The sequence below is a fragment of the Thamnophis elegans genome, chromosome 6 (genome assembly GCF_009769535.1).
Source record: "Thamnophis elegans isolate rThaEle1 chromosome 6, rThaEle1.pri, whole genome shotgun sequence".
Taxonomy (NCBI): domain Eukaryota; kingdom Metazoa; phylum Chordata; class Lepidosauria; order Squamata; family Colubridae; genus Thamnophis; species Thamnophis elegans.
In genome coordinates this window covers 63,956,666-63,983,776 of record NC_045546.1, presented here as the reverse complement: position 1 = coordinate 63,983,776, position 27,111 = coordinate 63,956,666, and the positions used below count along the sequence as shown (strand labels likewise).

At 41.7% G+C, this 27,111-nt stretch overlaps 1 protein-coding gene across 1 annotated transcript in view; it reads right to left on the bottom strand.

The window, feature by feature from the left end:
- The window catches only part of TMEM47 (transmembrane protein 47), a 44,518-nt gene extending 32,855 nt beyond the window's left edge, over window positions 1-11,663 (bottom strand). Inside the window, exon 1 of the mRNA XM_032219155.1 lies at window positions 11,271-11,663. Within this exon, the coding sequence (XP_032075046.1) occupies window positions 11,271-11,496 (226 nt within the window). The 5' untranslated portion in view covers window positions 11,497-11,663. The remainder of the gene's footprint in view (window positions 1-11,270) is intronic.
- Between the last annotated feature and the right edge of the window lie 15,448 nt (window positions 11,664-27,111).

Below are 27,111 nucleotides of genomic sequence, written 5' to 3'. Positions count from 1 at the left end.
GGAGCTGTTGACTTTCCTTCAGTCCTGGACTGGGAAGCTGAGAAAAATCTTCCTCACTGGACCAGCATTATAGATTACAGTCCATGGCCTTCAGCGCTGAAACCATTATACAGTATATTTTATACCATTAAATTGTTTGATTTAGGCATGTATATATGAATGTGTGTGTGTTTGTGCATTTGTATGTATGTGTACACACACACAAATACACACTTATATGCTATGCTCTAGAAAGCTTTAAAAAGAAATCTATAAAAATTAAAATTAAATATGGTGGTTGCTTTGGTATTTTTTATATTAACTTTTTCCCCCTAGGTATTATATTTTAGCCTTAACAAAATTCAATTTACATTCTTTAAGATTTTCACAGTAAACAAGAAAGAGCAATATAGAGTGACTACCAGTCTTGCTGGGCTACTTGCAAATATCCATTGCCACAGTTCATTTAAAGTTATGGTCTACAAGTATCACGAAGAGAGCTGCTTTGTATTGTCAGTTTTGCTTTTGTGTAATGGTTCTCATGTAAAACATGCTGTCAGGCCTGCAGCAGTTCCTTTAAGAATCTTTGGCCTGTCACATTCTCATTAAGGGGAGGGGAATAGCAAGGGGTAGAATGTTTTGTTTTCAAAATAAAAAATTCCTTTCTAGAAGCTCAAGGTCATCTTTTGTCTCCGCACCTTGGCACCTGATCGGAAGCAGTTGGGCATAGGTGTTAGCGTGGAAGAAGAAGATTGGACCATGTGATGGACTGTGGGTGTGGGGACAAGATCATGAACTTTTAACTGGGTGGGATTCTGATGTAACTTCCAGAATTGGGATTCCATAGCAGGATGCCAAACATGCCTGTCTTATTAAATTGGAACTTTAAGGATAGTTTTGCCTTTGACTCTGATTTAATTCTGCATGATATTTGGAATGCTGATATTATCCCAATTCTCCCTTAAGATAATTATCAGCATCCCAAGCTGGGAAGCTGTCAGGGGGTACTGAATCCCAGTTCTGACCCAACCCTGGGCAGTATGAAAATACAGTGAAGATGGAGGAAGAAAAAAATGCAGCTGAGAAAGCCAAAAATAACGGCTTGCTTATATTGGCCGAGACTCAATATGTGCCTTCTAAAGAAATAGTTGAAGCTGCAGAGATTAAGGAAAGGGAATACCAATTGGGAGCCCGGGGAAAGGAGTTCCGCGATGATGCCTCAAGATTTATGACTTCTAAGGAATGCCTGCTAGAACAAGAGGGGTTGCCAGGGAAACTCCAACAGATGACTAGACAATGACCAGAAGATCTGATGAATGGAGAACTCAGTCACCCACCCGCAGCCCTTCTCTAATGGGCCTTCCAGACCATTTCCTACGGCTAAACGTGAGTGAAATAAAAACACTCCCCTCTTCAGGGACCCCTCAGTGGAATCTGGCACCGCCCACATTCTCCTTTCCTAGCAGAGAAATTTCTACACAGTGGAGTGGAGATGTTGGCTCCTTCCATACAGTAACTAATGAATCAACCCACACCCTTGCTGCTGGGGCAATGCCTAGAGCAGTCACATCAGCACCCCTCCCTCCTTCTAGAATGCAACCAGACCTCCCTCCAAATAGGGGAGGTCAATCCAGTTGGCAGAAAGGGGCCTAAAACACATGCACCTCCCCACAGCTGCAAAGGGGTGACTCCGAACCCATGAATCAAGCAAATCAAGGGTGGGCTTTCTTCCCAGGTCATGGATGGGCTCAATGTCAAGGGATGCCTGCTCTCTTCCAGCAGATGGCACCTTCCCAGATAACTGCTCCTGGACAAACCGAGGGAATGGGACCACCACTGGGTCCAGCCCCCCCCCCCCAGCAATGCCTCCACAGGCTTTTGCCCAACCGATGGGTGTGGGTCAACAGAGGGGCTTACCACCCCCAGCAGCAGACCAACAAGCTGCCCCTGTTCAACCACCAGCACCCCCTCCTCCCACACCCCCACGGTTTCATGCAACATTCAATGGGACCCCAGATAAACTGGCTTATTTCCTGAATCGAGTATGGGCGTAGTGGGGCCACAATACCCATCTGATCGAGAGAAATAGCAGAGGGGATGAATGAAGGAGGCTGCGTAGTGGATAGCAGAGCTCCATGAGGAAGCGACTCCTGAGCTAGATAATATAAATGGGTTCATCCAACTGATGCGTGCTAGGTTTAGCGATGTGGCCCAAAATGTGAATGCTGAAGACCAGATCCACAAATTGCGACAGGCTGGTCATCCCATGAAGGAATTAGTTTGGGAGTTCCGGAGAATAGCTGGGAGACTATGCTACTGGCCAGAAAGATTCTTGGTCTACACATTCAAAAAGGCCTTAGATCCCAAACTGAAAGAAGCTTGTCCCGTAAGGGGGATCCCAGAACGTCTCCAAGATTGGTACACCACTGCAATCATATTAGACCCCGAGATTAACACTTATCAAAAGCCTGGTACTGGAACCCCTGCCAAAAAACCATTGGGCCAACGTACGCAGAGGCAGCAAGCTGAAAAGCCTCCACCAACCCCTTGTGGGGCCTTTATAAAGTGTTACTGATGCGGTCAGATGGGGCACAGAGCAACAGAATGCCTGGCTCCAGCTCCTGTTACACAACAGTGCCAACCACCTGCCAGTGCAATGAAGAAAAAACCTAGAAAGCCACCAGAAAAGACCTGTTTACTACAGCAGCCAATGGAGGCGGGGAGCCCTGCTATTGAAGAAGCTAGGGCCTCAGAGGAGGAGGAGGCTGAAAATGCTGAAGACAACCCAATGGTGAGTGCACCTATTCCCTCTTTTACGATAAAATCCCAACTTCAAGTGCCCAGAATGGGGGTAGAAGGGGAAGTTGGGGCAATCATAGACACCGGCTGCACCAGATGCTTAATCAGCATGTCAATAGTGGAGCAGCTAGGTTTACGCACAAGTCCCCTGACCCACCCTATTCGGTTTGAGCAAGTAGATGGAACCTTAATTGGGGGCGCTCTGGCCAGAAAGATCACTGAATTAGTCAAGTTGAAGATAGGCCGCCACTATGAGCTCCTCAGATTCATTGTAGCTCCTAGAATGCAGGAGTCAATTATCTTGGGACTTGCATGGCTGTACAAGTGGGCACCTACTATTAAAGTGGGAAGACGGTGTTAGAAAATTGATCATTGATTTTGGGCCGTTAGCAACCGTGGAGCCTAAAGGCCACCCAGGAACGATTAGAACCAACAGCCCAAACCATCCGGAACCTGCAGCAGACACCAAACCTCTGGGGATCCAATGAGTCCCAAAGGTCTACTGGGACTTGGCGGGGGTGTTCAGTGAGGAAACTACCTTCTACCTCACCACCCCACAGATTGTGCGATAGACTTCAAACCTGGGGTAGCCTTACCAAAGCCAAAAATGTACTCTATGACTCCCAAGGAGATGACTGAATTGAGGAAGTACATCAACACCAATTTAAAAAGGGGTTTTATTGAACCAGCAAAGTCAAAAGTAGCAGCCCCAGTGTTCTTCAGAGAAAAGAAAGATGGTGGAGTTCGCCTCTATGTAGATCTGTGAGCCTTGAATGCAGTATGAGAAAAAACACCTATCCCCTCCCCCTCATGAATGATATGTTGAACCACTTGGCTAAAGGCAAAATCTTCACCAAACTGGACTTGAGAGAGGCATTTTCCCGCATACGAATCCAAAAAGGGGATGAGTGGAAAACCGCATTTAACACTCCCCTGGGAAGATTCCAGAGCAAAGTCATGCCGTTTGGACTACAAGGAGCACCCGCAATCTTCATGCAGTACATAAATGAGGTGCTACATGACCACCTGTACTGCGGAGTACTCATTTATTTAGATGACATCTTGATTTTCTCTGAGACCCTAAAAGAACATGTGAAACTGCGGCGAGTTCTGAAAAAACTTCTAGCTGCCAAGCTGTATGCAAAATTGTCAAAGTGTGAGTTCCACAACACCTCACTAGATTACCTGGGGTATCGTACCTCCAACGAAGGAGTAGAAATGGATCTAGGAAAAGTAAAAGGGATGTTGGATTGGAAACCTCCAAGTACTTGCAAACAACTACAAAGCTTTCTTGGATTTGCGAATTTTTATAGGCAGTTCATTCCAACTTTCGCTGAAATTGCCCTACCATTAACTGAGCTACTAAAGACGAGTTGTTCCCCAACAAAGCCAAAAGCAAACCAATCACTAAAGTGGACAATGGACTGTCAAAAAGCCTTTGAGAAATTAAAACGGGTCTTTGCCCAAGAGCCCATATTGCAGCATCCTGACCCAGAGTGACTATTTATAATCCAGACAAATGCCAGTGATGTAGCAATAGCCGCAGTACTACTGTAAAAAAGTAAGGAAAGCCACCTCTTGCCATGCGCTTATATCTCCAAGAAACTCACCCCTACTGAAAGAAGGTGGCACATTTGGAAGAAAGAGGCATTCGCGATCAGGTGGATCATGCTCACCTGGAGACATCTCCTAGAGGTGGGGGGACATACCATTTGAGGTCTAGACTGATCATAAAAACCCCGAAGCTCTTTTAGCCCATCGGAGGTTATCCCCTAAGCAAGTTCGCTGCGCACAATACTTCCAAAGGTTCAAATTCGAAATTAAACATATCCCCGCAGGAAAGACCTTGTTAGCAGATGCTCTGTCAAGAAAACCGCAATATGACAGTAAGAAGGAAGAAGTTATCCACACCATCATATCTCCCTCTCACCAAAAAGCAGCTCAAGTCACCACTTGAAGCCAAGATAAGCTGACGACCGAGCTGAAAGCAGCTCTCCGGACGGACCCGTGGTTCAACAACAACAAGGACACCCTAACGGTGAACGATGGCTTAGCCTGGAAGGGGTCCAAGCTGTACGTTCCTGCAGGGATGAGGCTGCAAGTGCTACAGCGGAGTCATGATGCGAAACCAGGAGGCCACTTTGGATTCCTAAAAACACTCCACCTCACCAGACGTCAATTTTGGTGGTCAAAGATGAAAACGGAGGTGGAAGATTATGTCAAAAGCTGTGCTACTTGTGCCACAATGAAAACCCAGCCGGGAAAGCCCCCTGGACTACTACAACGAGTGGCCAGCCCCAGCCGACCATGGGAAGAGATCGCCATGGATTTCATCGTCGAGCTTCCAGACAGTGGCAGTAATAGAGTAATCTGGACAGTTATTGATTTGTTTTCCATGCAAGCACATTTCATCGCTTGCTCAGGGTTGCCATCCGCAAAGAAATTATCAAAAATGTTTGTGAAACACATTTATCGTCTGCACGGGGTGCCAAAAAGGGTCATTTCAGATCGCGGAGTTCAGTTCACCGGCAAGTTCTGGAGAGAGTTCCTCAGATCAATTGGGTCCACACAGGGACTCAGCTCAGCATTTCATCCCAGCACAAATGGCGCAGCAGAGAGGGCCAATGCGATGGTGGAAAAATACCTCCAGTGTTATGTGGACTATCAGCAAGACAACTGGTCAGACTTATTACCCTTCACTGAAGTGGCATACAACAATGCGGTCCACAGCAGTACCGGTTTAACTCCGTTTCAGATTACCAGTGGCATGGAGTGCATTCCCATGCCTGAGCTGCCTAAAGAACCTCCCTCCTCCATGTCTCTGAATGAATGGATGGAAACACTAAAGAAGGGATGGGAAAATACGAAGAAGGCTCTAACCGATGCGGCAGAAGCCTACAAGAAGCAAGCTGATAAACAACGTTCCCTCCAACCCCCCTTTCGGGTGGGGGACAAGGTTTTTGTATCTACAAAATACATAAGATTGAGGATGCCTAGCAAGAAATTGGGCCCAAAATTCCTAGGTCCTTTCCCAATAGAAAAGATAATTAACCCAGTTACAGTTAGACTCAGCCTACCCAGAATTCTAGGGAAAATTTACCCTGTATTCCATTGTACCTTGTTAAAACCTGTGATGGAGTTTAGCATAAGGCCATCCACCCAAGCTCCCCCTCCTTCTGTAGTGGTAGAAGGGGAAACACATTATGAAGTGAAAAAAATCTTAGATTCCAGGATGTATAGGGGTCGCTTACAATATTTGGTGTATTGGAAGGGGTACCCTTTGTCTGAAGCTACATGGGTGAAAAGTTGGGATTTAAAGGCAGATAAATTAATGAAACAATTCCATGAGAAGTTCCCTGATAAGCCAAAGGGTCCCCCTCGGGGAGGAAGCGGTGGTTAGGTCTATATAGTAACCTTTCTTTAATTTTCTTTTCCAGAAACTGTTTCTCTTTTGAAGAGAGGCCGCCTGTCAGGCCTACAGCAGTTCCTTTAAGAATCTTTGGCCTGTCACACTCTCATTAAGTGTGTGCGTGGGGAATAGCAAGGGGTTGTTTTCAAAATAAAAAATTCCTTTCTAGAAGCTCAAGGTCATCTTTTGTCTCTACACCTTGGCATCTGATCGGAAGCAGTTGGGCGTAGGTGCTAGCGTGGAAGAAGAAGATGTGACTATGTGATGGATTGTGGGAACAAGATCATGAACTTTTAACTGGGTGGGATTCTGATGTAACTTCCAGAATTGGGATTCCATAACACAATGCCAACATTCCTGCCTTCTTAAATGGGAACTTTAAGGATAGTTTTGCCTTTGACTCTGATTTAATTCTGCATGATATTTTGGAACGCTGACACATGCACTTCTGCTAACTACGAATGTAAAAATCAGAGTGATGTATAAATACCTACTATATAATAGATCAGGTATTTAATATACACTATATTGCCAAATGTATTCGCTCACAAATGCTTCTGATTATGTGGATGGGTGAGCAAATACTTTTGGCAATATAGTGTATATACATACATACAAAATACATACATTTGTTTTCGTAGATTTTCACAGGTACAGGTATGCAGGTCTTGGCGTATTCGGTTCTTTTCCCATGTAAGATTGAGAGTATCTTGGTGACGTTTCGACGAGGTCACACTCGCCATCTTCAGGCTGATGCCTTCGGCTTCGTGCTTGTGCGAGCAAAGCATGATCAGAGCTGTCGTCTTTCTATAAATATTGGTGGGGGTGTGTGGAGTGATGGCTTTGTTGCTGTAAGCGGGTTGGTTGGCTGTGTTGTTACATCTTGATTAGTTGATGGAGTTGATGTATGCAGATTAGTCGGCTGTTTCGTAATATCCTGTGTGGCTGAGCTACTAGCTGTGTGCGCATTAGTCTTTTGTGTTGTAACGATCTGGGTAATGGGCTGTGTGATGACATCCTGAGCTCTAGTGTAGTGATATCCTGAGTCCTGTGCTGCAACATCCTGGGAGGTTGGCCAGTAGCCAACCTTCCACCCTGAGGATGGCGAGTGAGACCTCACCGAAAAATTGCGAAGACAATCTCAATCTAACACAGGAAAAGACCCGAATACAACAAGACCAGCATACCTACACCTGTGAAAATCTACGAATACACACACAAACAGAAACTTACAGAAACTTATACCAACAGGTATAATTCATGTTGTATTATAATAACTCATGAAAGTTGAATCTGAAATATTTCACATTCCACTATTTTAAAGAAATAATTGGCTGCAATGATTAATCAAAATAATTAAGATTTTTTAAATGCCACATTTAAAGTATTCATTAATATATGTTTGCACAGTACACCTTCTAAAAAATAAGAAATGTATCTTTAGAAATCTAAATGCTGCATAAACATTATATAATAAAACACCAGGAAACCAACTCCAAATAATAATAATGTATTATAAAAATAGTTATCATACTATTTATTAATGTTTATTATTGCATGTTTTATGCTGTCAGTTTAGCACACCATAGACTTTTTATATGTGTTTACACCAAAATAATCATTTTTTGGAAAGACCACATTTAGTCATTGTAGTTATTCTTGGTACATCAAAGTTTGGATCACTCAGGAATGTAGGATTTTGAACATAGGATTTAACAGTGTTGTACAATTATGCTACCCAGACTACATTATGTACATTTTAAATGCTGCAAGAAAGAAAACATACGTGTAAAGGCATTCAGTTGTAACATAGGAATGGATCCTGTGGCCAATTTTATTGCTCTCAATTGCATCGAATCCTAATTAGTGATTTTCATTTACAGTTATAGATATCAAGGGGCTGTTCTGATTTACAAGTTACATGATTTTCATTAAAACCTTTTGATATATTTTTCTTGTTTTAAATGGTATATTGAAATGGGATTGTATTTTTTACTAATCTATCAAATATTCCTACCCACCGATGCCAGCTATAGGTCATTTTTACTCTCAGGAAAATAAACTATAACTGGTCTTTTCTAAATCATCTAAACTTTTAAATCATTTTTTCCTCTTCTGTATTAATAGAGATATATTGATATTCAGTCTGCATTTAAAAAAAACCCTGTAAGATCAGAGTTTATTACTTAGAGAACTGCAAACCTGGAGAAAGACCATTTTTGATTCAAAACAATGGATTTGCCCTCTCTGTGAGCAATCGGGGCTTCAAGTTTAATTAAGAGAGGATTTTTTTCAATTAAAGCTTTGATATGCTTTAGCAGGCTCTAGTGTATTCCTATCCTTTATAATGTCCCTTGTGCTGCTGTTTTTCAAGAGAAAACAAAGCAAATATTTTAAGGCAGTGCCCTATGCTTGTGGTTTTGTTTCTCCACTCACAATATTGTTTGCTCTGGGGCCTTAGTTAAAAAGCATTTTCACAGAAAACCTCTCTCCTTTCAAGTACATCTAATTGTTATACAACTTACAATGTCTTCCTGGAAAGAGGTTTGTTATGCAAAATAGGCTTTGCAGGAAGGGGAATGAGAAAATAGAAGATGTTATAAAAAAGAATAAGCATCAATGTAAACTAACCTAATGAAGCATAATGGACCTGAAATGGACTCACATAATGGACTCACCAAGCACAATAAGAATCTTTACCAGTACATAGACAGGACTTACTGTCCTTGAAGGGTAAGCATATACGTATGTGGATGTGTCAAATGAGCAGATTCACAGATTGCAGAGAGCAATCAAAGCCAGACTTTCAGCCAAAATACAATGAATAATTTTGTTCAATTAACTTCAACATTCATTCCTAATAACTTGTAAATCCTAGGATACTTTAAAAACAAAACAAAAATAAGTAAACTGATTGTACAGTATAATTTAAGAGAATTTCAGAGTCTGGAAAATTGGAATGAGCCCATAAGTGTATCTGCCACCCATAGCAACCACCTTCAGTTCCTCAGCTAAAAAGGTGGATAATTATCAGAAGCAGTTAGGAAATATTTAACTCTCTATTAATCACTATTTAGCATTTAGTAATTTATTTAAAGATAAGAAAAGAATATGGGGGATGAAAAGGAATGCTAGATTTGAAACTCATCCCCCCACATTTGCAACCAATTCTTTTGAAAGATTTTGTGCAATCAAGGGGGTATTATATAGGAGAGAAAGAAATGGGGCAAAGAAACCCTGTTGCTAAGGAGATGTCTGGGCTAACATTCCTACATAAATTTCAGTGTTGGGGTAGGGTAGGGCAAGAGAATAAGGGGGAGAGAGAGAAGAAAGAAAAGAAAAAAAAACGTTTCATACAAAGTTGGCTCCCCAGTAGCTGTACAAGGTCTCTTTCAAATATATGTATATTCTTAAGGACCCAATAGAAAGACCTCAGGCCAAATGTTTCAGGGACTAGTGACAGGTATAAATACAAGAAAATGACTTCCAATACAGGTTCCAAGCAAAGTTATTTAGAACAATGCAAATAATTTCCATTTGTGCCAGAACAAAATGTAAGATACACATTTGAACCAATAGAAAACCCACATTTTATTGTATAATGATGTGGTTTGAAATAAAATTAGACCTAAGGTAAGTCGAGTTAAACTTACTAAATTGTTGTATACAGTAGAAAATTAAAAACAACCCAAACTACAGGTTTGCGGACTGAGCAAACCATGTACTTGGTTGAAGGGAAGAAAAAAATCAACCTCCCACTTTGAAACTACAGAGATTTTACACTGGGACAGGTTCCCTATTTCTCCCCCCCACCCATGGATACCCTGGAGAAAATACTATAAGAGAAATACCAATCAGCCAAAGGATGGGGGGGGAGGGAGAGAGAGAAATGAGAAATGAGGCATAGAAGAGGTCATACATGGACAGAAAAAAAATGTGACTTTATTTTGGCTCCATAAGGAAGCTGAATGCCAAATTTTGCCATCAGTTGGTTTAGGGATTGTTAAACAGGTGCTAGGTACAAACACTGACCTGAATTGAAACAACATCCAAATATTGATTCAATCACCTGCACACTTGATTAGACATGATTCAAACTCATTCCATAATTACATATTCAAATGGAATCTCTCAAGTGATCACCTGATATAAAGGATTTGCAAACTTTATTTTTCTCCTCTAAATCTCTCCAACATTTTTATTTCTGAGACAAAGAGAGTATGCTATATTATTAGATTATATGTTATATTAAATCTATTAAAACAGATGTTTTCCAAAAGCATCCTTTTTAAATAAATGTAGGCTTTCCCCCTTTCACTTGGGGCTATAAAAATGGGAGGACTGCTGAAAAAATAGGAAGAAGACAGAAAGCCTAAATCCAGAAGAAAGCACTAGAGGATTAAAATAGAAAATTGAGTTTAGGGAGGTTGGTTAGGAAATAAGGTAAGATTGTTTAATAATACTTAAACAAAAATAAAGTAATTGCATCATTGAATAAAGAGCGGATACTATGTAGAATCTGGGATGAGAGAAGAATCTCAAGACTTCAGCCATAATGTCAAGAAAGGTGTATTGGTGTCAAAGTCAGACCTAATTCTAAAGTGGCTACCCAATGAAGAAGGACTCGCCAAACAGGCGATACTGCGCCGGTAATTTGTAAGGGTGGCAACCGAGTGCTGGCCGAATGGCGGGGCAAAGAGGAAGCTTGCAGAGGGTCATAACAGCCAGCGAAGCTATGGAAGCCCATCTGAGCACCGGAAAACTTGGGCGTGAACTAAAAGGGGGGAGGAACAGCTCCTTGGGAAGAAAGAAATTGCGAGAAAGGCGCGGGGGGGGATCGTTCCTGGGGGAAGACAAGCGCAGAGGTAAGGATTGGAGGCAAAAGGAAGGAGAGAGGGGAAGAAAACGAAGATGCCGGGGTGGGGCGACGGGGCTATGAGCAGCGGCAGCAGGAAAGGTGACCGTGGCCAGGCGTCGGAGGGAGAGCGCTGCTGCATTGGGTGGGGTCCGAAAGCTTGGGATGCGGAAGGGGAAGAATGGGGAACCACCCAAAGCAGTCTGGACTTATTGGGGCCTCTCTCACCGCTGTTCAAGGTAGTTTTGCAGCGCCATGTCTCCGGGTTGCCGAGTTTGTTGCAGGACTCCCAGAGGGACAGATAAGACTGATGATCGGCCGTCACCCAGGCCGGGCTCAGTACGGCTCCCAGATCCAAACACAATGCCAGGAAGATGCATACCAGCCCCACCAACTTGAGCGGGGTCAACACCGAGACGCGCACCTCCTCCACGCCACTGCCGGTTGAAGCCATGGGAGAAGCGATTCTGAGAGACTGGTGCCCTACTGGAGCCAGATAAAAGGAGGCGGCTTCTGCTCCACCAGCCCCAGCCGATCAGGTGCGGCGACGGTGGCGGCAGAAAAGGAGGCGGCCACTCTCTCTAGTCGCCACTTCGTGGATCGCGCCGCCCGGCTCGACCCACCACATCACTCCTCCCATCTTTTCTCCCCCTCTGGGGAATGGGCGGGACGAGTGGCACGAGGGCAGCCTCGAGCGGTGGACGTCATTCCCAGGGTTTCCTCCAGGAGAGAAAAGGTGAGAAGCTTCTACCAGTCCCGAGCAGGATCTTCTTCGAATGGCGAAGTTAGGTTTTTCTTCCCAAAAGCTCCCTCCTCGGGCTCTTCCCAAGGATATTTGGCCAATCCCCAACTTTTGACAGCAATGCATTCCTGGCTGCGCTTGGCTCCTGCGAGACTAAGAGCGCCTAGGATAGCGTCGATCACTTTCCCCGGTGCTGCTCTTCTAGTGGATGTAGTTTGGTGGATTTAGAAGCACTTGACATGCTCCCTGAAGTTCAGTCTCGGGATTCTGTTCAACCTTCTGTGGAAGCAACTCTCATCTGGAAAGGGAAGGAAGCTAATCTGGTGCTTCTGATTCTTGAAATTAATTTTAGGTAGAATAGATCTGAAAATAGAGCATGTGTTTGTCAATATGAAGTGCATGCTTAATATCATGATCTTTTTTATTTTCCATGACACACAAAATGATTTAAGGCAGTGGTCCCCAATCCTTGGTTCATGTGTGCAGCCTGCCAGAAGCCAGGCCGCACACATGGGATCAAAGGACCATATACGTGAACCATGCCCCCTGGTCCACAGAAAAAAACAAACTCCATGGAACCGGTCCCTGGTGCCTAAAGGTTGGGGAATGGTGCTGATTTAAGGCATTGATCCCCTTGTTTTCCCCACTGTTTTATATAGTGTCCACATGAATCCATCATTTAAACACAGATTCAAATAACAAAAGACACAAGACTGAAGATATGAGACACAGAACCTCACAGTATAGATCCAAATGAAGTCTAAACATAGTATAAATAAAACCACCATTATATTACAGAGTTTAGCTGGCTGTGTGTAATAAGAAACCACAACCACAATCCTTACAATTTTGTGCCAAAGTATGAGGCAAAAATAGGAATTTTAGACCAAGGTCCTCATGGATTTCTACAATCACAGATTAAATCTATTTGCAATAAGAAATCAATACAGGCAGAGATGAAAAATTGGGAAAAACTACAATTATCTTTGTTGGGAAGAATAGCAGCAGTGAAAATGAATGTTTTGCCTAAATTCCTATTTCTTTTTCAAATGATACCAATACTTTAAAAAGATGCAAATTTGCTTGGATGGCAGAAGGGTATTAACAAATTTGTATGGGCAGGGAAAAAGCCAAGAATAAAACTTAAATAATACAAGATGTACGTGAGAGAGGAGGCTTGAAAATGCCAAATTTAAAACTATACTATGAAGCAGTAGTTTTATCAATAATCAGTGACTGGATTAATTTAACAGAGGATAGAATACTTAACATCAAAGGGCATGATTTGGTATACGGTTGGCATGCTTATCTGATATATGACAAGAAGGTGGATAAGAATTTTAAAAGTCATATTTTAAGGAATGCTCTATTACGTGTCTGGAAAAAATATCAACATAAACTAAACGATAAGATATCTATGTGGGCAATTCCCAAACATGCAATAGAGAACATAAGTATAGCACAAAAACAGGATGTAACTACATATAGACAGTTTCTTACTATAGAAAGAGGTGTATTACAGCTAAAACCCTTGAATGTACTAAAAGAGGAAAAGGTAATCCAAACATGGTTTCCGTATGGACAGTTACAGGCCAGATGGAAAAAAGATCAGAAAATTGGTATTATGCAAAATGAGGACAATCTACTAAAACAAATTAGGGATCAGAGTCCAATGCATATAGAAAGGTTATATAATGTATTAATAGAAATGGATTCTGAAACAGAATTAGTTAAAGACTGTGCGATAAAGTGGGCACAAAATTTTGAAGAACCAATAATACTGGATACATGGGAAAAGATATGGGTAAGAAATGTAAAATTTAAGCAAGCCCAAAATCTGAGAGAGAATTTTTATAAGATGTTTTATAGATGGCATTTAGATCCTAAAAAGCTGGCTTGCATGTATCAGAATTTACAACCTAAATGCTGGAGATGTGATTGTGTTGATGCTACATATTACTATATATGGTGGACTTGTAAAAAGGTTAAAGCGTTCTGGATAAAAATATGGTTATGCAAAATATTTTTAGAAAGAGGATAAAGTTTACACCTCAGTTATTCCTGTTAGGTATAACTACTGAATGTACTGTTATAGAGACTAATTTTATCCTGAACCTAACAACGGCAGCAAGATTGTTGGTGGCGCAATACTGGAAGAAGGAAGATTTGCCTACTATTCAAGAATGGACATTAAAAGTAACGAACTTAGCAGAGATGGCTAAAATATCAGCATATCTTAAGGATCACTCAGATGAGAAATATAAACTGGAGTGGAGAAGATGGATTGACTATATTCAAAATAAATATGGGACTAAGAAATTCCAGATAGTTTATGACTGAAAAAGTGAGGAATGATATAATCTGTTTAGAGTTAGCCCAACAAAAGAGGATTTAAAGCACAAATGAAAGATTATACTAACTTTCTTTTAGTTTATTCTAGAATATGTTTGTTAAAGATTTATACCCTGTATTTGCTCTGGGAAGTCGGGGGGGGGAAGGTTGGGGGGAGTTGGGTTCGGGTGGGGAGGGTGGGGGAGGGGAGGTAAATATTTGTAAAAGCTTTTTTTAAATTTTCAATTAAAAAAAAGAAATCATTGTAATTTGGATTCTTTTTTTTAACTTTTGAATGGTGCAAAAGTCTGCAGTCTGTATGCTACTATCAGATGGTGATTTTGATTTACACAACTCCCTAACTTACTATGTAAATCAGAGTAGATTTACTAAACTAAATACAACAGAAAATAAAACAAAGCATTATAAGATGTCACACAAAGACAGTTCCATACATTCAGGTGATTAAATAGTCTTGCCTATCCTTCTGAAAGAAGGGAAGAATCAAGAACTGGACGTCTTTTTAAAGCAGAGTGAAAGCTATTTGAGGAGAATGATGTCCAAATAGTAGGTGTGGCAACTGAAAAAACAATTGTTGGGTTCTACAAAATGACACTGCTTATGTGATGAAATTAGAGCATATCAATTATCACGAACACAAACACCTTGAATTGCCAGAAGCCACCTAACCGCTAGTTGAGTTAAAATAGTAGCAGTGTCACATAGCCTGTAACTGCTTGCATCAGTTCATTCTGGACTAGTTGTAGTGTCCAAATAATTTTCAAAAGTAGACATAGATAATGTGCACAGTATGGCCAAGATACAAGTTGAGACGGCAAGAGAGACAATGACAAGGGCTCCCAAATTCAGGTATAGGTGCAAAGGATTTGTGCAAAGGTTCTTCTAGATATGATTGCCACCTACTCTTTTAGCAGAAGCCATAAGTCTAGAATAGGACTATCAAACTCCTGGCCTGAGGGCCAGATGCATTACATGCTGCTCAGACCCATGCCCGGTTTAGCAAAGGGGGAAAAATCCCGATATGTCACATGATGATGTCGTGAGTTTGATACCCCTGGTCAAGAAGGACTCCAGATTGTGACAAATTCTGTTTTGAGCAGTGTGCCCAATCCACAAAGTTAAGTTTCCAGATCCAGGTGGCTCCAATTTCCACAAACATCTAGTCTTGCTTAAGGTTGAGCCTAATCCAAAACCCACAAGAAGTTTTAGATACCGAGACAGAATCTTAAGAATATCATTTAGGCAGCCTAGGGTTAAATATATATAACTGAGTATAATCAGCATATTCATAATACCTAAATTCCACCATGGATAACCTCACCTAGAGGTTTCACATGGATCTTAAATACAGCAGGGAGAGAATTGACCTGCAAGATATCCCACAAACCAAGGGTCTTGAGTTGATTCTCTTCCTTCAACCATATCAATTGGAACCAGCTCTGGAGGAAGGAGGAGAACCATCACAACGCAATTTCCAACTTCAGTCTAGAAGAATACCATGACTAATGGATTGACAGTCTCTTGAAATTTTGAACTTGGACAATCTGGAACTGTGCCCCCTGTGGTTGCACCTAAGCATAGTACACAAAATTGTTACAACATTCTACCTGTCAGCTTCAACCACAATAATACATGGGCAAACAATAGATACAAACTCAAGGTAAACCGCTTCAAACTTGATTGCAGAAAATGCAACTTCAGCAACAGAGTGGTCAATGTCTGGAATGCTCTACCTGACTATTGTTACATCCTCAAACCCTCACAGCTTCAACCTTAAGCTGTCTAATGTGGACCTCACCCCATTCCTAAGAGGTCCATAAAGGGAGCATGCATTAAGTGCACCAGCATGCCTACAGTCCCCTGTCCTAATGTCCCCATTTATTTGTATTCATTTCCTTTGTTCATATCCATGTTCATACTTATACCTGCTACTTTGTATATGTTTGACAAACTAATAAACAAACAAACAAACAAACAATATTCATCCTCCTCTGACCAATAGATACAATCAATGTCATTTTGGTATGTAACCCAGGCCTGAAATCTGGCTGAAGAGATTGAAATAATTCACTTTGAAACAGCAGCCTACTACCTTCTCAACAATCTTTCTCCCAAAGTGAAAATTAGAGATAGTTAAATAATACTCAACACAATAATAACTGATCACTGTGCAATTCTCGCAATGGTGCTTACTTTGTATTTTCAAAAACATGAAGTATTTTTGGAGTACAAAAATATAGATATTGTGATTGGTATTCTTGCATCAGATATAATGCATGACTTTGGCTATACCTAATCTGAAGATAAAAAAGTTTTACCAAAAAGTAAGAGATATTTCAGGGACAAAAAAAATGATGATACATAAAAATTATGGTGAATTATATTATATTGGTGATAAGAATGAATTCCAGCCATTTCCACATGGAAATAAGAAGAAATATTTGGAATAATACCTCCAATAACATTAATGATTCCAGGCACAAGACTTCCAAAATCTATAAAGCTCTTTATAATGAGCCTTCTAATGACCCAACAAAGAGATTTGTAACTCAACAGAAAACATAGCAGAAATGAGAAACAATGGAATCACACAGACAGGGACACAGATCAGTCATGATTAAATGTAGAGTATATTTGAACTTACTGCACTCCTTGAACAGTTTTTTCATTACTTTTCAGTGCATTCTACACTGTTCCTTGTGATGACAGAAAGAGACCTACCCTGTTTGATCAACGGACCCAGAGCATAATCAATTGGTTGGCTCTCGCCATATGGGCATAAACCATGGGAGAAGGATGTTTATATATTTAGTGCCCATGCCATGTAGGGCTTTATGGAAGATAACCATTACACTGAATTGCATACTGGCAACTAGTCCGGCTTGCAAAGCAGTAATATCAAATGCCCTATTACTTGATATGATAAAAAATTAGCAGTCTTGTTATAAGCCAACCTTGCATTCAGCAGCAGCCAGAGCACAGGGCTACAGAAGATCCAATAGTGAGGTATCAAGCGTGGATTTGTTTGGAATTTTACATAGTTGCTGTGCACCCTCTTTGACTATAAGATGGATATAAATGCTATTAAAACCTTGAGCTTTGCAGAAGTGTAAAGCAAAATCTTTAGGACAAAAGTGACACTTTAAGAGGACAAGTGTTTATTTGATTTTAACACGAGCAGGACTCGTATGCGAGAACTTTAATTGCTTATTCAAATCTTAGCTTCATTTTTACAAGATCTTCTTTCGTTAATCTAGCTACTTAAAGAGGCACTTAAAATGGCGACGAGCTTGCTGAATTGCTCCATAACTATGTTTACTTTCTGAATCTCCTCGTAAAGCTCTGTGGAGTTTCAAACTTCAAAGGAAGGGAGTGATTTATTACTTTGCCTCACAGACGGCCAGCAGAGTTTTACTAATTAGCTTCATTTTTACAAGACTTTCTTCTGTTAACCTAGCTAATAAAGAGACACTTAAAATGGTGACGAGCACTGTAATGAGACGCTGAACTGTCTCATTACAATCTTTATCTTTTGAAACTTTTTGCAAAGCCCTACGGAGCCTTAAAAATTTCAAAAGAAAAGGGTGATTTATTGCCTCTTTCCACAGCTGTATAGCTGGCCAGTAGAGTTTTACTAATTGATTGAAGATAAAACTCGGAATGGCCTCAAAACCAAATCTTAATTTGAAGATGCCCCCCTCAGCCCCCAGAAGTGCTGGCACATTGCCAATATCTGGCACAAAGCTGCAGCCTCCGCTCCCTACGCCCCCTACTGGCGATCTACTAACGAAAGAATTTTTCCTGAAGGAATTGAATGAGGCTTTTAACACTCAGACAATTAAGGTGGAAGACAAACTTAAAGATTTTAAAGAGGAGATAAAAGAGAAGATAAAAGAACTTAAAGAGGAGTTGTATGACAAAATTGATACCAGGGTTGCTAAAATCAAAGCTGGTATGCTGGGGCTTGTAAATGTACTGACAGAACATGTTTCCAGAATTGAAAATAGTCTAGAGGATCTTAATGAAGCCAATATTAATGTGACATCGAAAACCGAGGTGGTGCAACAAAAAGTTGAAAATGCTGAAAAAGAAATTATGATTCAGTACAGACAAATGGAGCTGGCATTAAGAGTAAGGGGGTGGCGTGAAGATAAGCAGGAAAACCTGAAAGAGATCTTTTCAGAAGCCTTTGATAGTCTGTTGGGAAGACCGGGGGCTAAGTTTGACTGGCAAATTGATAAAGCTTATCGCGTTAATTCTTGGGTGGCAAAGCAGAAGCAGCTCCCTCGAGACATTGTTATATATTTTACCACAAGAGAGCTCAGAAACACAATATTACAAGAGTCTTATAAAACTAAGCTCCAAATTGGGGGTCAAGACCTGACTGTTTTGAAAGAGATACCACCTCAAATGTTAAGAGCCAGGAGAGATTATGCTTTCTTGGTTGAAGAGCTTAGAAATCATCAGATACAGTACAGATGGGACGCACCATTCGGCATTATACTCACATTTGATAGGCAAAGATACCGTCTCAACTCAGTGTGGAAAGCTCGAGATTTTTACCACAATATTTTGAAGGCTGGACATCCTGCACCATCTGGACCCAGAGAAAGATCACAAGAAGGACAAGATAGACAGCAAATCACACAATTACCAGATAAGATGGATCATCTCTCTCTCCTAGAAGCGCAAGGTGTTATGGAACAAAGACCAAGCCGTATGATTACCAGACGAATGGAGCAATAAGCCAAAACACAACAACTCCAACAATTACCTGCCATCGGTCAAGAAGCTACAGCAACCAGTCCAGAAGCAGTGGGAGGAGCCAGGCCAAAAGTTAAACAGGCTATGCAGGAGGCTCTAAAAAAGCTTCAGGAAACCAAAGATGACAATTAAGATTCTAACATGGAACGTCAATGGATTGAACTCTCCACAGAAGAGAAAGAAAATATTTCACTATCTTAAACAGTTCAAGAATAATATAATTTGTTTGCAAGAAACTCATATTAAATCAACCGATCAGAAATATTTGATTAGCCCAAGATTTGGTCAACATTTTGTAGCTTCTGCTATGGAAAAGAAAAATGGTATAGTTATATACTTAAGAAAAGATATGAAAGCTGAATTAATTGAAGCAGATCCCTATGGAAGATACATCGCGTTAGATTTGATCCTAGAAGGGAAAAAGACATTGATTTTGGGAATTTATGCTCCTAATCAACAACAAGATGGATTCTATAGAAATCTTCATGCTAAATTAGTACAGTGGGATTATAGGTCTTGCATACTATTGGGTGACTGGAATGGTGTTAATAGATACTAAGAGAGATAAGAAAGTTTCTCGCCCAAATACTCAGATGCGAGCAAAGTTACCTAAACCCTTTTTTGATATGATGGATGACTTTGAACTGAGAGATATCTGGCGAGAAAGAAATGCAGAAGAATATGACTTTACCTTCTTTTCTGATAGGCATCAATCCTTTTCTAGGATTGATTTTATATTATTATAAAATGGATTATATTATTAGAAAATGGATTATTAAGTTTTATTCATCTGAATATTGATCCATTTTTTAAAATGCAAAGGAATGTAAAGAAAAAGAAAAAGAAAGAGGAGTCTACCACTCTAGTCTGTCAAAAAATTTTTGAAGAATATATCTATATTTATTTTCAGTCTTAAACACATGTTCTTTTGTGGTTTTCAAAGTAGAAGGGTTCTTGTCTCTTTTTTTCCTTTTCCTTCTCTTACCAAAATATTTTCCAAGAGCACCAGCAAAACACTGATCATGCCCTTGAGTCTTTATCAGGTTTTAAACATGTTCCAAACCCTTCTGTTGCAAAGTCAGTGAAGTCAAATAGAAAAGAACAAAGGAAACATTGTTTCAAGACAGGCGAAAACTTCAGCCTCAGGCTTTCAAATGGCAGATTCAATTATTTTTTCCTTAAGTATCTTTAGTGAGATTTTATAACCAATAGAATTTGTTTAATATTTGATTAATACAAGATTTGGTCAACACTTTGTAGCTTCAGTTACGGAAAAGAAAAATGGTATAGTTATATACTTAAGAAAAGACATGAAAGCTGAACTAATCGAAGCAGATCCCCACGGAAGATATATTGCAATAGATCTGGCATTAGAAGAGAAAAGGACATTGATATTGGGAATATATGCTCCCAATCAACAACAAGATGGATTTTATAGAAAACTTCATGCCAAGTTAGTACAGTGGGATTATAGGTCTTGCATACTACTGGGTGACTGGAACAGTGTTATGAACACTAAGAAAGATAAGAAGGTTTCCCGCCCAAATACTCAAATGCGAGCCAAACTACCTAAGTCATTTTTCGATATGATGGATGACTTTGAATTGAGAGATATTTGGCGAGAAAGAAATGCAGAAGAACATGTCTTTACCTTTTTCTCTGATAGACATCAATCCTTTTCTAGGATCGATTTTATATTAATTACTAACGATTTGCTTTCCAGGGTGAAGAAGACAAAGATCTCGGCTAGAGTTTTATCAGATCACAACCCAGTTTGGATGGAGTTGGGAGGGGTGACACAAGCAAGAAGGTCTTGGAGATTGAATGAAAATTTATTCAGATATGAAAAGTACATTAATGAATGTAAAAAATTGTTAACAGAATACTTTGTTTTTAATATGAATAAGGGCATACGTATGGAAACTGTATGGGATGCAAGTAAAGCGTATATGAGAAGAGTTTTGATAAATATAAATAGATTACACAGACAAAAACAAGGGGTAAAATGAACAGAACTGGAAGATGAAATCAGGAAGAAAGAGCAAGAGTTAACTTTAAAACCAGGAGATATAAAGATTAAAGAAGCAATTACCATATTAAAGGACCAATTTAACATGTTGATCTCAGACCAGGTAGCCACTAGTCTGTTATACGCAAAACATAATACCTTTTGTAATGCAAATAAATCTGGCAGGTGGTTAGCATATCAGATTAGGAAAAAACAAAATTCTCGAAACATAATTAAATTGATCTACAGAGGGAAGGAGGTGTTCCAACAGGATGAGATTCAAAAGGCATTCTGGGAATTTTTTACAGAGTTGTATAAGGGGGATAAAATTAATGGTCTAGATATAGAGAAATATTTAGATAAAGAGAAAATACCCTTAGTTAAAGAAGAGCACAGGCAAAAATTGAATCAACCAATAACCTCGGGGGAAATTTTACAGGTAATTAAGCAGTTAAAGTCAGGGAAGGCACCAGGCACAGATGGCTTGACAGTGGCTTACTATAAAAATCTACAGTTAGAAATGGTAGAACCTCTTAGAAAATTATTTAACAAGATTCAAACGGAAGGTAAGGTGCCTCCATCTTGGAAGACAGCCTTTATATCTCTGATACCCAAAGAAGATCAAGATACTACTAAACCAAAAAACTATAGACCTATCTCATTACTTAATGTAGATTATAAAAACTTTACTAAAATACTAGCAAATAGATTAATGTTGGTTATTCAACAGTTGATTCACAGTGACCAAACTTGGGAAAGAACAATCAAATTCCTGCCGCGTTCATATTTCTGGATGCTGAGAAAGCCTTTGATTGAGTTAATTGGCAATTCCTGTTGAAAACACAGCAAAAAATGCAAATAGGAGAAAGTTTCTTACAATCAATCAAAGTAATATATCAACAGCAAACGGCTCAAATTATAGTAAATGGAAGTTTAACAGATTCTTTTCAAATTGGAAAAGGTACAAGACAGGGTTGTCCCTTGTCTCCACTACTGTTTATTATAACTTTGGAAATACTGCTGAACAAAATACGGGGATTGGAGGGTCTAAAGGGAATTAAGTTTAGGCAGCAAGAATATGGAGTGCGTGCTTTTGTGGATAACTTGGTTATAATATTAGATCAACCGCAGGAATCCAGTATGATCTTAATGAATACGATTAACCAATATGGTCAAGTGTCTGGCTTTAAAATAAATCTAGGGAAAACAAAAATACTAGCTATAAATATGAATACTAAACAAAAGGAAGAACTAGGAGGAATGATAGGATGTGAAACAGTTAAGAAGGTCAAATACTTGGGAGTTAATATCTCAACTTCAAATGGGAAATTATAGAAGTATAATTATGAACCACTTTGGCATAGTATACAGACAGAGATGAAAAAATGGGACAAGTTGCAGTTATCTTTGTTGGGAAGAATAGCAGCAGTGAAAATGAATATCTTACCTAATTTTTTATTTCTTTTCCAAATGCTACCTATACTTAAAGAATAGCAAGAATATAGAGTGCATGCTTTTGCGGATGATTTGGTTATAATATTGGAACAACCGCAGGAATCCAGTATGATCCTAATGAATATGATTAATCAATATGGTCAAGTGTCTGGTTTTAAAATAAATTTAGGAAAAACAAAAATATTAGCCATAAATATTTCGAATTTTCTTTTTTTTCCTAATCTGATAAGCTAACCACTTGCCAGGTTTATTTGCATTCCAGAAAGTATTGTGTTTTGCGTATAACAAACTGGTGGCTACCTGGTCAGAGATCAACATATCAAATTGGGATTTTAATATGGTGATTGCTTCCTTGACCTTTGTATCGCCTGGATTCATTGTTAACTCCAGCTCTTTCCTCTTGATTTCCTCCTCCAACTCTGTTCATTTTACCCCTTGTTTATGTCTATGTGATTTATTTATTTTTATCAATACTCCTCTCATATACGCTTTGCTTGCATCCCATACAAATTCCATAGGTGTATCCTTATTCATGTTAAAAACAAAGTATTCAGTTAGCAATTTTTTACAATCATTGATATACTTTTCATATCTAAATAAGTTTTCATTCAATCTCCAAGACCTTCTTGCCTGTACCACCCCTCCCAATTCCATCCAAACTAGGTTATGATCCGAAAGGACCCTAGCCGCAATCTTTGTCTTCTTCACCCTAGAAAGCAAATCATTAGTGGTTAATATGAAATCAATCCGGTAGCATTTGACAATTATGGGCAGTGTGGGAGGTGGTGCCTCGGCTTTTTTCACTTGTGCTTGGTGGCTTGCCCATGGCTGGCTTCCTGTGAGGGTGGATTTCCAGGTCCAAAGTGACAGCTGTGTTGTACCATGCTCATATACAATTCAGTATCCCACTGATGCCACAGGGTTGCCTGAGGTCTGGGTTGAGGGTCTCCTTAAAAGTATGTATTAGGAGGTGCTCTGGCCAGTCCCTTAGCTTTCTGGATAGTTTCCAAATTTCCAAATTAATTCTTTTGGGGGTTGGCCGGCGTGCTTCAGTGCCTTAATCTGAGACTCAGCTTCCACTTGATGGGCCACGTTAGCAAATTTAATCCACATCAGTTGGACGAACTTGTCAGCATCTTCTAGCTCAGGGGCTTCTTCATTGTAAAACTCAGCTATCCATCAAATGTTTGAGTCCATCAAACATTGCTTGGGACCATGGAGGGGAATGGGAATGGGCAGGACCAGTTGCTGAGCTTGCATGGGTTGCTGGCCTGGCATCTGCTGTTGGGCCAAAATCTGCTGCGGGATCACAGGAACCTGTTGTTGGGCTGGGACCTGCTGAGGGATCATGGCCTGCATCTGAAAATGCAGCTGCAGCTGGACTGGAGTCTGTTGTGGAGCAATGACTGGTGGCTGGAAGGGACCGAGTTGTTGGAAAGGCATGGTTGTGGAACCAGGGCCAGCATCCACTGATCTTGCACCATTCTTGCGAACCGAGCAATGGTAACCACCTGCACCAAGGAATACACCAGGGCACTTAGGGCTGCAAAAAGATCCCATATAGCCTCCTTGGTTGCGTCCGCTGAGTCCCGCCCGGCCGCCCTGTTTAGGATAACCCGCTCCCTACTGAACAAAAGGGAAGCGGGGGAACCCTTGCAGGGCAGAGCCGAAGAATATGCCCAATTCTTAGCGGACAAAATTGCTCGGTTTCGGTCGGACTTGGACTCCACCCCTGCAGCTCCAGCCGAGGCACAGGAGGATCAATTTGAACAACTCTGGGTTGAGTTTCAAGACGTTACCCCCGGGGATGTGGACAAGGCCATGAGGGCTGTAAGTACCTCCACCTGTGTACTGGATCCGTGTCCCTCATGGTTAGTTACTAACTGCAGTGAGGTGACACGAGGCTGGATCCAGGCGGTTGTTACCGCCTCACTTCGGGAGGGGAACTTCCCCGCCGCATTGAAAGCGGCGGTGGTGAGACCCCTCCTGAAGAAGCCATCCTTGGATCCAGCTATCCTTAATAATTATCGTCCAGTTTCCAACCTCCCCTTTTTGGGGAAGGTTGTTGAGAAGGTGGTGGCCTTCCAGCTCCAGCGGTCCTTGGAGGAAGCAAGCTATCTAGACCCCTTCCAGTCAGGCTTCAGACCCGGTTACAGCACAGAAACCGCTTTGGTCGCATTGACCGATGATCTCTGGAGGGCCAGAGATGGAGGACATTCCTCCATCCTGGTTCTCCTCGACCTCTCAGCGGCTTTCGATACCATCGACCATGGTATCCTTCTGCGACGACTGCGGGAGGTGGGAGTGGGAGGCGCCGTGTTGCGGTGGTTCTCCTCCTACCTCTCGGACAGGTCGCAGTCGGTGTTAGTGGGGGGGCAGAGATCGTCCCCTAGGCCCCTAACTTATGGGGTGCCTCAGGGCTCGGTCTTATCCCCCCTACTATTCAACATCTACATGAAACCGCTGGGTGAGATCATTCGCAGGCACGGGATTAGATACCATCAATATGCGGACGATACTCAACTGTATCTGTCCGCCCCGTGCCAACTCAATGAAGCGGCAGACGTGATGAACCGTGGCCTCGAAGCTGTTATGGACTGGATGAGGATTAACAAGCTTGTGCTCAACCCAGAAAAGACCGAGTGGCTGTTGTGTTTCCCTCCCAGAGATTCGACCAATATTCCATCACTCAGGCTGGGGGGTCAAATTCTATACCCCTCAGAGAGGGTTCGCAACTTGGGAGTCCTCCTGGACTCACAGCTATCGTTTGACCACCATTTAATGGCTGTGACCAGGGGGGCATTCGCCCAGGTTCGCCTGGTGCGCCAGTTGCGACCCTACCTGAATCGGGAGGCTCTCACAACAGTCACCCGGGCCCTTGTGACCTCTAGGCTGGAATACTGCAACGTGCTCTACATGGGGCTGCCCTTGAAGAGCATCCGGCGACTTCAGCTAGTGCAGAATGCGGCCGCGCGAGTGATTGTGGGTGCACCTCGGTTCACCCGCATAACACCTATCCTCCGCGAGCTGCGCTGGCTACCTGTCGATCTCCGGATGCGCTTCAAGGTGCTATTAGTCACCCATAAAGCCCTACATGGCAGTGGATCTGGATACTTGAGAGACCGCCTTCTGCCAATTACATCCCTGCGACCAATAAGATCACATAGATTAGGCCTCCTCCGTATACCATCGGCCAGCCAATGTCGGCTGGCAACTACAAGGAGGAGGGCCTTCTCAGTAGTAGCCCCGACCCTTTGGAACGAGCTCCCCGTAGAGATTCGCACCCTCGCCACCGTCCAGGCCTTCCGCACAGCCTTGAAGAACTGGCTCGCCCGTCAGGCCTGGGGACAAGGATAGTTCCCCTCCCGAATGATGAATGTATGTTGTTTACTATTTTATTATATGTCTCATCTTAATGTCTGTATTCCCCTTCCCCGATTTTATGTGAGCCGCCCTGAGTCCCCTCAGGGAAAAGGGCGGCCTACAAATATTAATAAAATTCTAAAAAATTCTAATTCTTGGCTAGGATAGAATGCCCATCAACGACCTGGTCCACTGATGGCAATCCAAAGATTGGCTGTTGCGGCAGGGCAATGAGACTCCAGAAGCCTTGTTGTAGGCCCTGAATTTCCTGATTGGATTAGTGCAGCAGGGTTGACTGTTCAGTCGTCTGTATCCCTGTAGTGACCATGGCTGCTGCAGGTCTGGTCTGAGGCATGAGACTGTGGACAGAACTGCTCTATGCCTAGTGGAAGGAAGCTGACACTTCACTTAGTTGCACTGTGACTTCTTGGCCTGGGAAAGTGAATGTAGGCTGTGCCAAAGTCCACCGGGGCTGCTCATTGCTAAAGGGTTGAGTAGCACTGCTCACGCTGAGTTGGCCAAACTACTCTAGGAAATTGGCCAGTGACTGGCTGCGTGATGGTGGCGAGAATCCCCATTCTCCAGAATGCCTGTGTTGTGTCTGCTTTGGCACTCTCCACTCATGGGTCAATGCTTGTCCCAAACCCTTCTGTGGTTCCAACAGCATCCCCTGGAGTGGGGTGACTCCCGCGGCTTGGCTTTGCAAGGTCAGGCTCTGCTGCGAGCTTCGCTCAGGTGCTGACTCTTTGCCCCTGGCTCCCAGTTGGCTCTCCCTCTCTGTGGCTTCCTCAGCTTCCACCATGGCTTGGGAAGGGGAGTAGATGGTCTTGAAATAAGTTGCTGAACCATCTCCTGCAGCTCCCTCTGTGGGTTTCTTGTCTTCCTCCATCTTCCCTGAGTCTTTGTGCTGCCTGGGTCCTGGTTGGGGTTCAGAACCCTGGACAGCACCCTGGAGTTCGGGGGAGCTGGTAAAGTTCTTTAAAGAGGATTCGGGTTAATGTCAGGGTACCAATAGCACCCCCAATGAAAGAAGACTTCGAGGCTTGAGTTTCCTTAAAGTTCCATTTTATTAGAGATGTCATATTGGCACATCTGGGAAAACCCGAATCTGAAAGTTTCCAGGTTTTCCCCACCCAAAAGAAAATTCAAGTCCCTACCCAGTATCCATATCCAGTACCAGTACCCATATCCATCACATGATCCAATCAGGCATCATCCGAAACTGGAGATGCCTCCCAGTCACCTCATTGCAGTTGCAGGGCAAGGTGGCATTGACTCTGGGAAAAGAATGTTATTTACACTATGTATTGCTCATATTCCATATAATCCCCCCTCCCATTTTCCCACAGTAGAAAATGTCACAGGACTGAAGGCTTAAATGTAAA